Here is a 12553-nt window from a genome sequence, read left to right as displayed (position 1 = left end):
GAACCCCATGAATTAATCTTTAAAATGATAAAATCCTATCAATTTATGCAATTGCTCACACCATTTTTTTCATCTTAAAAAAAATATATGCCTAAAATCTATTACATGGTACTGGGTGATAGACGGAAGTGCTGAATCACTGTATTGTTTATCTGACGCTAGTATAAAACTGTATGTTAACCATATTGGAATTAAAATTTTTCAGGGACACCTGGGTGGCTCAGTAGATTAAGCATCCACCTTGGCTTAGGTCATGATTCCAGGGCCCTGAGACTGATTCCCGCATCAGGGTCCTCACTCAGCAGGGAGCCTGCTTCTCCCTCTGCCTGCCACCCCCAGCACCCCCCCACACTATCTTTCTCTCTGACAAATAAATAAAATCTTTAAAAAGGTGTTTTTTAAATCTCTCACTTGGCATAAAAATTACAATAGCACTTTATCATTTTGAGGTATGCTAGGCATCAACTGAATTCCCTGTGTACTACAAGCAGAATTCGCAGGGCTAATGGTATGTGTCCTTTACTACAGTAATTTCAAAACTGGCCAAAATGTGTCATCTATATATTAACAGATCCAGTTACCTACAGAGCTAGAAAAGAGAGAGCATCTGGTCCTGCTGACTTCCCACATAGAGGCAAATTCTGATCCATAAGGCTGGTCTCCTCATTGGCTCAAGCATTTTATTCCATTTTAAAATTTCTGAAATCACTTTTCAACATGAAATGAAAACAACATATGGAAGCAATGTATGTGAAACTACATAATCCCCAAAACAGTAATCACGAATCTGACTTCTTCAGACCTACTTTGGTGAAAAACCTAATGAAGTTACTATGCTATATCTACTCTACCAGCCTTCACCTAAATACTGGAACTGTGCCTCTAACTCCAAATGAGGGGAAAGGGTAGTGAGGAGGAGGCTTAAAACTACTAAAGCCAAGGCAGATTACCAAATCAGAGTCAAATGGGCCATTCTGCTCCTGGAAGACCAAACACAAATAACTAGAAAAATCACCAAGACTTTATATTGCTTTGAAAATAACTTCCCCTATAAAGCAGATTATGCAAAATGAAAACAAAAGCCATGGATCACTTAAGAATAATTCTAACATCCAGTATTTCCATTTATTTAATATAGCAAGATCTGACACTATTCTGTACTTTTGCCAACAGCCTGAATAAACAAATATATGGTTAAACAGTAGCAGCACCTTCAAAAGAAATAATAGGTCATAAATGTAAATACCACACAACTATTATTGCAAAACAATAGTAAGTATATGCAATGTAAGATTCATATATATATATGAATATATATATATTCATATATATATTCATATATATATACATATATATATGTATATATATATGAATGAAGCATTCCCACCCATAAATAAATAAATAAAAGGTTTAGGAACATCTCATTATCGAAGACTTTACTCAGAGAACAATCGGTTTAATGTCTGCATTGTATGACTCTCCTCCCTTTTTTGTGTGATAATATAATAAAGGAAAGCACAAAGCCATGGGGGTCGAGAATACCACACTTGTATTTACTGGTGTGCTAGGAAACTCTTTATTGACCTGAAGTCAATGTGACTATTTATGAAGAAATGGAAAGAAAAAATATAAATTGGGCACATACTTATCTCTGCTTAACAGGCTAGATAACGAATATTACAGAAAAGAGGAGGGGCACCTGGGTGGCTCAGTGGGTTAAGCCGCTGCCTTCGGCTCAGGTCATGATCTCAGGGTCCTGGGATCGAGTCCCGCATCGGGCTCTCTGCTCAGCAGGGAGCCTGCTTCCTTCTCTCTCTCTCTGCCTGCCTCTCAGTGTACTTGGAATTTCTCTCTGTCAAATAAATAAATAAAATCTTAAAAAAAAAAAAAAAAGAAAAGAGGAACCTGAAAACTCTTATGGCTGTTGTGATTTTTTTTTTTAAGATTTTCTTATTTATTTATTTGTCAGAGAGAGAGAGAGAGTGAGCGTGCACACACAAGCAGGCAGAGTGGCAGGCAGAGGCAGAGAGAGAAGCAGGCTCCCTGAGGGACTCAATCCCAGGACCCTGGGATCATGGCCCGAGCCAAAGACAGTGGCTTAACTGATTGAGCCACCCAGGCATCCAGGTTGTTGTAATTTTTAATTTTTTTTTACAATCAGTAGACACAAATTTAAAATCTGATCCACATTTCCCCCCAAATATCTATTAATTGTTCAAAGAAGAAAAAAACCACAAAAGCCTAAAAGTGTTTGTTTTTTTTTTCAAAGATTTTATTTATTTATTTGTCAGAGATCACAAGTAGGCAGAGAGGCAGGTGGGGGCGGGGGGAGAAGCAGGCTCCCCTGTGAGCAGAGAGCCCCATTAGGGGGCTGGATCCCAGGACCCTGGGATTATGACCTGAGCCCAAGGCAGAGGCTTTACCCCACTGAGCCTCCCAGGCGCCCCCTAAAAATGTTTTTAAATGAGCTTCAGAAAAGACTACAAAGCATTTAAAATAACTGAAATGAAACTGATATAGTACATAAAGCTCTCAGAATTAAATTCTCATGTCATGAATGTTGAGATCTGGGAGCTACTGCACACATACAAGGTGAAGCTTGAGTCCTTAGCTGGTACAGAGCAATGTGGCCAATGATAATGCATCTCACAATTAACATTCAAAATAATTCAGGTGTAATCTAAAGTTAATCTTGATTAAATCAAAGGACATTTTACTGTGTGGAACTAAAATTAAAAATCTTCAATCAATAACCTAAGTACTAGTGTCCCAGAGACTCTAAGTTTTAAATAGTTTTTTTCAAAAAAAAGTATTATATGAGAGCATTTCTCTAACATGTTATCTATCAATATTCCCAGGGAAACTTCTACGGCAAAAATTGCTTCCTTGAAATAGCAGTATGATCTTCAAAAACTTTGCTTAAAATATTACCATCTTAATATTGTGCAACAAATGCTCAAAACAAAGGAATGGATAATAATTTACTATTTTAAAATGGTCGGTAAGGACAAAAATTTAAAGAAGCTAAAACAGTAAGTGCAGCATCTTACAGTCAGTTAAATTAAACCTGCAGGAATATGATAGTTAATCACCAGCCGGCTCTTCCTGAGAGTATAAGAACAGTCGATTACAACATTAAGAGTCTTCAAGGTGGGTCAAGGATAAGCAGGCAAGCAGATTTCTATAGAGCTACCTTAAAGTTAACTACAACAAAGAAAAAATATGAGCACTGAATGTCTACTCAAAACAGAAAACAGACCACTGATAGAGCTATTTAATCCTAAAGCAGAATACAAAGTCTTCAGGTAAAATCCAGTGGATTATATTTTTTCAAACACATGAGCTATTCACCATAAAAATAAACTCTCAAGAGCGCCTGGGTGGCTCAGTCAGTTGAGTGCCCACTCTTGGTTTCCACTCAGGTCCTGATCTCAGGGTCATATGATGGAGCCCTGAGTGGGGCTCCCCGCTCAGTGCAACATAAAGTCTGATTAAGACCCTCTTCCTCTGTCCCTCCCTCTCCAAGCTTGATTGCTTGCACTCTTCCAAAATAAATAAATAAATCTTTAAAAATAACCCCTCAATTCTCACCTAGCATTTATTAATCATGAAGCACTCAGCTCACACAAACATTAGGATAACTACAAACTTCATTTTTTAATGTCCAAGTTTAATTTCAAGAATAGTTTTCAAAATGTGAAATTGCCTCTCTAAGCTCATCTGCACACATACATACTTGTCAGTATTTAAGAAAGGGAAATCTGTTTTAAACTTTGTACTCTAAAGACTATAATTAACTTTTACAAGAAATACAACTGGAAAATCTTAGAATATAACTAAATGGAATCAGCAAAGCACATTGGCCTAAAAGGAAAGATTCAAATAACCTCTGAGCTACCAGAAGCAAAAGAAAAATTCCCTATCTCAAGAATTCCCTCCCTTCCCCATTCCACGAGAAAATACCTCCAAGAAGAATCTCCTCTCCTAGAAACAAAATAAAAAAATGAGAAGGGGCAAGAACAGCAGCACATTTAAAAAATAACCAAAAGCTAACCACATTTTATACACAGCTACATTGAGAAAGCTCGTTTATTGTATCTGAACTAAAGTAATATGAATTTCAGCCAACAAAAAAAATTAGATCTGTGAACTGTAATGAAGTTAAGAAATTCAAAAACAGCAGTTTTCTTCCAACCGTATTACCAATCTTGTTCCAACTTGCCTTTACTTTAATCAATAAACAGGGAGAGGAACTACTAATCAAATACAGAATTTTAAAATTATTTTCAAATTGTGGAATTTAAAACGTATTTCATGTCAAAATCTTCAAAGGAATTATTTTAAACATGTTTCCAAACACTTTAAATCCTTTATATTATTAAGCACTAAGTTACCGGATGACAAAATAAAGACCCTGCTTTTTAAAAGGCAGGCTAAAAGTATGGTTTGAATGGTATTTGAGTCTAAGCTTTGGGCTATCTCTAATACCCCCAAGCATCTTAAGCAACTCTCTTAATCTTTGTCTCAGTTTCACAATCCATAAAACAGGAAAAACTACAAGGATGGGCAGTTAATTAAATTAGTCAGGATTAAACGCTAGCAAACTTCTTTGAAGTTACTTTATGTTGTTCTCCATTCTCCTCCTACTCAGTAAAACTAATAGATGAGGAAACATCTGGAATTACTATAGATACTAAAATCTGCAGACTCACAGCAGTTAAAAGATGATCTCTACATACAAGTTTTCAAGTCAAAGATCATTCGAAACCCCAAAAGATTTCAGGATACAATGGCAATGAACAAGTTTTAGGTAAATTTCCTTTCAATCTAAAAGATATCTACCCTTATCTACATTCTCAAATCAGACTTATGAATCACAGAGCACCTTGAGAGGTCCTGGCACAAATAAAATTCTAGGTAAGATGAAGAAGCTGTTATTGATATTAATGCTATTCTCACCATTCTAAACTGTCAATCAAGGTAAGCTTCATGACAAATATACCCTCCAAAAAGTACTAGCCCCTGCTGAGAATCTAAGTACGGCCTTCTAAGCCATCTGTCCAGGAAAGCTCTATTAAAACACCCAGAATGCGGTTGCTCTAATGTCTAAAGGAGCTATGAATAAACATGAAACACTAAAATATATTAAGCTGTATACATTTTCCACTTCAAGCACTGATAAACTACCTACCCAACTCTATTCCAAGGCCTAGGTTGAACACAAAATCCATCGTAGGTTGGTGGGAAACTGTAGCCTAATCAAGCCTAATCACTTTTTTTCAAAGAAGGAAAAATATATAAAATAGCTCAAGAAACACAGAAAAGCTCCAAAAGAAAGAAAAAACAAAGTTAGGGGAAAATGTACATGTAAATTACTCCCTGATGGAAGAGGTACTCAAGTAAATTTTAAAACAGGAATTTAAATTACTCACTGAGCTACAAGCTAAATTACTCACTATTCTGCTTACTGAGCTACAAATACTATAAAACATATTTCTAAATCTAGTTTCAACAATCCAAAAATGAATCTATTAAATTCCAGTAAAGAAGGAAACTGCATAAATTGGGGGAAAAGTAGGATGTTATAAAAGCCTAAGGCTAATCCTATAAAAGCAAATAATGATGAGAAGGAATTATTTTGAAAATAAATGAATAATGGGAAACTTAAACAAAGAGTTCACATACTCCCCTCAATTCCATCCTTACTTCTGCTTTGGACATGAAGGATATTCTTTGTATGCCATTTTTTAAGAATGCCATTTAGAAAATGACTTCTGATCAGTGTGTCAAAACTTCACAACAGCAAAATGTTAGGCTCAATGCCTAGACTACAGCCTCTTCAAACAAACACATGGAGCACATTCTAGACTCTAGATCTTTCACATCTACCACCAATTATTTAGAGACTTTGCTGAGGCTGGTTTAAGGTTCTGGGGGGAAGGGGCAGCACTGCCAGTAAAACTAGAAAAACAATTACATTTGACTTAAGCTTACAATTCTTACCAATGAAGTTTAAGTTCTTCAGAAAAGCATATATAAAATTCAAATGTTAACCTCCAGAATTAATATGATAAAGTATCACCTGTCCATTGATTTTTAACTGTCCCACCCACATGTACACTAAAATGTTCACCAGCCCATCTATAAACAAAGAATGTCAAAAGAATTCAATTTCATTATGTTAACATTGCAGAAGGCCACTTGCTCATAATCCAGTCAAAGTTTATGTTACCGAAGAAAACACTGGGAGAAAGGACTGGTGAAAGCATTCTACGGGAAAGTTCACTTTGTGTTTATTTTCAGCATGGAAGTTTAAGGCCATTCCAGCCATGATCTAAATGGAAGAAAAGTTCCTTCATTCAGTAAGCAAATATTTACTGAGTGTCTTGTTACATGCTAAGCACCTAATAAATATCTCAAACAGTGCTACCAAAAAGCAGTAAATGCATGTGACCTAAGGATGAACAAATGAGTGATCCTATTTAGAAAATGTAATCTACTGGTCAAGAGTCTTTTTTAGATGGAGCGTTGTGAGAGAAGTATGATACAAAATAACCTACCACTGGATCAAGGTAATTTCTCACCTTTATCACAAGCTTTACTACAAATTACATATTTATTACCATTGGCAAGGATCAATAGCCCCTCAGCTTACCAAATGGAGCGTCCAAAATTTTAAAAAAGGCAGGATTATCTCTAATATCCACCCCAACTTACTTCTTTTATATTTACTTTTCCTGGGTAGAACAATGTGAGGGCAACTGTTTACTGGAAAATTAAAGAGGCATTCTCAGCTCTTCGAAGAATTAATCAGGGAAAATTCTCATGCCTATGCTATTAAAATATCTCCAATTTAATCGGCTATTTTATTTCACACAAACCCCCGAGGTCCAAATGCTTATTCTTTGGCTTTCTTTAGTTCTTAAAACAGTTGTGTTTAGGGCATCATTTTAAACAATTTGTGTTCTTTCCCCTGTATTTTACCACTGGTTCAGTCCTTCTACCCACAAAAATAAGAAATGCCCAAATCTCCAGCTTCTGAAAATAACATCTGGTATGTGCACATAACAAAACTCTTGAAAGAATATCCCAGTTTTTAGTTAAAAATTTTCACTTAAAATGAGAATACCTTTAGCAAAGATTAGACATAAATCAGTTTTTACCTTATTAGGAAATTGCTATTTTCAACATTTACCTTAAACCACAACATGGATTTATCTACTAACCTGTTAGCTTCCTGTCTCTCATCAACGAGATTAGACTGTAACTTTTTTTTAAATCTTTTTTTAAGATTTTATTTATTTATTTGACAGACAGAGATCACAAGTAGGCAGAGAGGCAGGCAGAGAGAGAGGGAGGAAGCAGGCTCCCTGCTAAGCAGACAGCCCAGGACCCTGGGATCATGACCTGAGCCAAAGGCAGAGGCTTTAACCCACTGAGCCACCCAGGTGCCCCTAGACTGTAACTTTTTTGAGAGGATGGGATGATGACCCCAACAGAGCTAGATCTGTTCCCAGCTAATGTATTTTTAAAACTCTGTCTCTGCAAAGACATACATGTTGCTAGCCTTTAGGATTTCTCTAATTTTTTTAAGCTATTTTAATTACTGCAGTTATCCTTCACTGCTATTACAGATGTATATTAGTAGATTCTCAAAGTGTGGGCCTGGACCCCTAAGAGTTTCCAAAACCCTGTGGGGGGCGGTATGTGTAGTCAAACATTTTCATGAATAATATTAAGATGTTACTTATACTGTTTACCTTCATTCTCTCACAAGGGTGCAGTGGAGTTTTCCAGAGTCTACATGATGTATGATACCTCAAGAGACTGAATGCAGAAGAAGATATGAAAATGCAGCTGTTTCCTATAAAGCTAAACAACAGTTACAGAAATGTAAAATAATGCCACTCTCCTCATAAAATTTTTATTTTGAAAAGTATAGTGATTTTCTATAAACCACTATCTCCATTAACAGGTAACAGATTAATTACTGTTATTTGTAAATGATTTAATAAAATACATTTAAAAATTTTGTTTTAATTCTAGTACAGCAAATATCAGTAGATATAAGCCATACAAAGGTTGAGTTCTCAATAAGTTTTAGGTATAAAGGGGTCCTGAGAACAAAAATCTTGAGAAGCATTGCAATACACAATTACATAACCTAACACACAGTGCCTTCCATAGATAAGAAGCTCAAGTCAATCCTGAAGTATAATTACTTCTTACACCCCCTAATCTTGTTGAGTAATATATCTCCTTGCAAGCATAATTCGGCATAAAGCCAGTCTGTCGTAGGCCCTATTTAAGGGCCTTTAGATATTTAAGTATGAGGAGTCCTATTTATAAAAATGTTCTGGCCTATAATGCCACCTATTACTTCCATAGTGTTACAAGAGTTTCCCAACATCTTCACAAAAAAATTACTTTGTTCATCTTAGCAGCAACCTGTGAAGTAAATGTGAAGTATTACTCTTTTTTTTTTTTTTACAGATGACATAAGAAACTGATGCCCAAAAGAAAAAGAACTACTTGTCCGAGGATGTATTGCTAGCTAGGAGAGCCCAGGATGTTGGCCTTTTGCAATTTGCTTGTTTGCCTTAAGGCTGTTTCACCGTGGTATAATTGCAGGCTCCCAAAGAAAACAAGGCAAGGGCATTACTTTTTTTTTTTTTTTTTTTTTTTTTTTTTTTAATTTTTTATTTTTTATAAACATATATTTTTTATATACATATATTTTTATCCCCAGGTCTGTGAATCACCAGGTTTACTTTTATTGTCCTATTGCCAAAACAGGGATTTTTTTTCTTCCCTTCTTAATAAGAACGTAATCAAACTCAATACCCGGTCACAGCATTATTCAACACACTGGCTACCCTTTTGGTCCACTACTCAAAAAAAAAAAAAAGAAAAGAAAGAAAGAAAGAAAAGGAAAGGAAAAAAGAAAAGAAATTCAAGAGTGTTAGGGAATAAATGCCAGAATACATATTACTCCAAGATGATGAATTAGTTAAGAGCTCACGAATTTACTAATCATTTAATCACTGAAACAGGCAGGCAAGAACAAGATCAAGCTCAATACAATATGAGATTATATCAAGAATGGATGCCAAGAGGTTAAAATGGGAGCCCACATGAAATGGTTTCAATTCACAAAATATGGACAGAAGAAAAAAAGCCACATAAAGTTGTTAAACGAGCTTTATTGGTTCTACAAATCCAACCACATGACTAACCCCCCTTGTATACCAATGTCCCAGAAAAAAACTTTGTTGTAAGATGCAAAGACACCATCCTTCTCCTGGGAGAGAAACGACCCAATCCTTACCGCTAGAAATACTAGTTTGCTGTTGCTATCAGCAAAAGTCTCTTAGTTATGTTCCATTTTACATTAAGTTCCTCAAGAGATACTCAGTTTTCTGCACTCTTTTCCACAAGTCAAGTGGACTCCCTGACTGACAAAGGCAAGATTGACTCACAACAGGATATCTGCCACTTGCATAAACTCTCTTCCTTTTTTAGATGCTTATGCCCAGTGAGGCCATCTTTAAATCTGATGTGAGTTTACCTAAAGCCAATAGTGCGCTGTCCCATTAGTATCCCTGAAGTATACAGATGATCAAGAGCATCATTCTTCACAAGATATGCTCTTCCTAGTGTTTACTTCCGTCATTTGTTTTTTTTAAATCTCTTGGGGCAAAAAAAATTAAAAGTTACAGTTTTAGCACCATAGCGATAGCTACAATTATAGCTAAGACACCCCCAATCAATTTGAAAAGCAATTTGATACACCTTATTTGTTTTTCCATACTCAGCATTCACTGTGGAAGATAAATTCTTAGGTGAGAGCTAATTTATACTGGTTTCTGCACCCTCATAAAAAAAAATTGCAATACTGCACTGTAAAACCAATTAACCAGTTAATCTTTAAAGGCTTCACGCAGAAAAAGATAATCTGACTTTACAAAGCCAAGCAAAGCATCAAACCTTTGAGAGCTCCAAAAAACTGCAGTTATTTCTATTCCTAACCGTAGAATACGAATACTTGTTTCTCTGTGGCGCTGCAGATGTTTCTCTCCAAGGACATAATCACCATTTAAGAAGTAACCTGTCAAAAGTGTTAAGGCATTCTCCAAAATACCTCCCCAGCTCCAAACCGCAACGAAAAATGTCACACACCTAAATCGTACCATTGCTCTTTTCCTTTATTTCTTCAAATGAACTTAAGGTTTTTGAAATGCACAATTCAAATTTTACACTACACCTCAAGCTACCATTGATCATCTCAAAGCTAATAAACAAAGACTCCAGCGGCGGCACCAGGGCCCTACCAGGAAGTAATCAAAGCAGTGTGGCTGGTGCGATCCTAAGTCGCTAGAGCAGACAATAAGAGGGCACTGGGGCTTCCAAAGAGCCCAGCCAAAGGAGTTAAGATGCCGAAGTAATGCAAAAGCTTTACATAAACCTAAGAGCTGTTGTTCAGCACATGAACCTGGGAATCCTAACCCAATTTCAGACAACCCAAAACATCTGAACGGGAACTCGAGCCGTCCCTCCAAATCAGCTGCTGGCTCAGCCTCCAGAGCTTCTTAGCCTGCAGCCTGTTTTCAAACTTCACCCTCCCAGGCTGATGAAAGATTCCGACCTCCGTCGCCCGAGTTCCGAATTCCGAGCGCCTCTCGGGGCTGAGGGCTCCCACCTGGCGTGGATCGAGTTGCCCGAGCCTGCCGGGAAGCGAAGGGAAACGAAAGGAAGCGGGGCCGAGGAAGCGGCGAAGGGGCCCAGCGCGCCCCGCAGCCCAGACAAAGCTGCGCCGGGTGAGCGGCGCTTTTCTCCTCAGTCCGAGGAGGGACGCAAGCCGGGCCCCGCCACACGTGCGGCCGCACCGTGGGGGCCGGACACCCGCCCCCATAGCCCCGCACCCAGGCCGAGCACAGCCCCCCAGCAGGGCGGGGCGGGGGGGCCAGCTGCCTGCCAGGATCCCCGCCCGCCGCTGTCCCCACGCGCTCGTGGCCCCCGCTGGCTCCCGCCCCTCTCGGGCCTCTCCTCAGCCGGCCGGGCCGTCGGGCCGCGGGAAACAAAGGAGCCGCCGCCGCTCCACCCGCCGCGCCCGCCGGAGCCCTCCTCACCGCGTACCCTCCCCAGCCTCCGGGCCCGGCTCGCCCTCACCCCTTCCCGGGTCCGCGCGCCGCCCGCCCGCGGCCCCTAGACGGCAGGCCCGGCGAGGCCGGGGCCTCGGGTGCGCGGCAGGGCCGCCGCGGGGCCGCACTCACCGCTGCAACACCAGGACGACGGGGAGCCGTTGGGGAACTTGGCTGAGTCCGGAGCGATGCAGACGCTGGAGCTGAGGTGCGGACACTCCATGGTCACGAGTAGGGCGGCGAGGAAGACCGAGGCTCGGGGACCTGGAGACGTGTGGGCGGAGGGGCTCGGAAGGCTCCGTCTGGGGTCGCTCCTCGCCGGGCGCTCGGCCGACGGCGGCTGCGTCCCGAGCCCTTGCGTCAAAGAAAGCAAAGGCTTCCGGGCGCCGGGTTTTCCCACCCGCCGTCTCCAGAAGCCCCGCTCCGAAGAACGTGGAATTCTGGGATCCGGGTTCTACCGCCACCCCCAGGCGGAGGGCTTCCGTCTTCCCAGGCCGGCCCCGCCCCGCCCACAGACAGGCCCCGCCCACAGACCGACCCCGCCCCTGCCCACTCCCGCCGGGTGGGGTCCCGGAGCGTGCGGGCGGGTGGCCGAGAGATTCAGGCTGCTTTCCTGAATGACACCCCAACTCCGCCGCACTGGGCGACCGCGGCTTCTCCCTCCACCCCCCCACCCCACCGGTAAGGGTGGGGCGCCAAGCCCCGGCACGCGGGGCAGGTCCGCTGCATTTACCGTGGCGGAAGGAGTGCTCTCAGAGAAGACTGATCCTGCGTGTGTTGTGATGGTCTGACGACACTGTGGTAGAAAATCTAGCCACTCATGAAAGTGTGAAAAAGAAAATAAAATCACTCAGGCAAACAGGCACTAAAGGTCCCATTTTACACACGAAACATAAGCTCAGAGAGGTTAAGTTACCGACTCCCGGTGGCCCAGCGGGTTGCCTCGGTTCGAGAGCAGTCCCGATTTAGTGTTAGGCTCCCTGCGCCAGGTGCGATACTCACCCACTTATAGGTCCTAAACAGGTGGCCTTCAGCCAGCCACCTGGGTACTACGTGGGTGGGCCCTCGGGGGCGCCCACGAATCTGGGATCAAATCTTTTCACTGTGACTCACCATCTGCGTTACGTGGAGCACGTGGTTGGACTTTTTCAGACCTCACTCACCAGTGGAGGTTCAACTGAGATATTTATGAGCCGAGGTTTGCTGAACGCGAAGTCCGAATTACCAGGTGATAAAAAGGGAAGGGATTCAACCTGTGTTAAACACCCACTATTATCTTCTAACCAAGCACTTTACACACAATATCTCATTTAAACCTTGCACCACACTGCCAGCTGCTGTTGCCGTACTCTTTTTGGCCTGAGGGAAACTGAGTTTGTAATTGGTTAATCCGTGCGGGGACTGGATCCCCG

At 40.8% G+C, this 12553-nt stretch overlaps 1 protein-coding gene across 5 annotated transcripts in view; it reads right to left on the bottom strand.

Moving 5' to 3' along the window:
- USP3 (ubiquitin specific peptidase 3) overlaps window positions 1-11603 on the bottom strand; it is a 107507-nt gene extending 95904 nt beyond the window's left edge. For 2 of the 5 annotated variants that reach the window (XM_059180739.1, XM_059180738.1), the window contains exon 1: window positions 11274-11603. Coding sequence is in view for 2 of the 5 variants with exons in the window: in XM_059180738.1 (XP_059036721.1) it covers window positions 11274-11364 (91 nt within the window). In the remaining 3 variants the exon portion in view is untranslated. Of the gene's footprint in view, window positions 1-7760; window positions 7873-9568; window positions 10683-11273 lie in introns of those variants that run through there. The other 3 variants (XM_059180740.1, XM_059180737.1, XM_059180742.1) reach the window with 3 other exon arrangements.
- Window positions 11604-12553: the final 950 nt, after the last annotated feature.

This window comes from Mustela lutreola, chromosome 7 (genome assembly GCF_030435805.1).
Source record: "Mustela lutreola isolate mMusLut2 chromosome 7, mMusLut2.pri, whole genome shotgun sequence".
NCBI classification, from domain to species: domain Eukaryota; kingdom Metazoa; phylum Chordata; class Mammalia; order Carnivora; family Mustelidae; genus Mustela; species Mustela lutreola.
The sequence above is the reverse complement of the archived record's forward strand: the minus strand, read 5'-3'. Positions and strand labels throughout refer to the sequence as shown.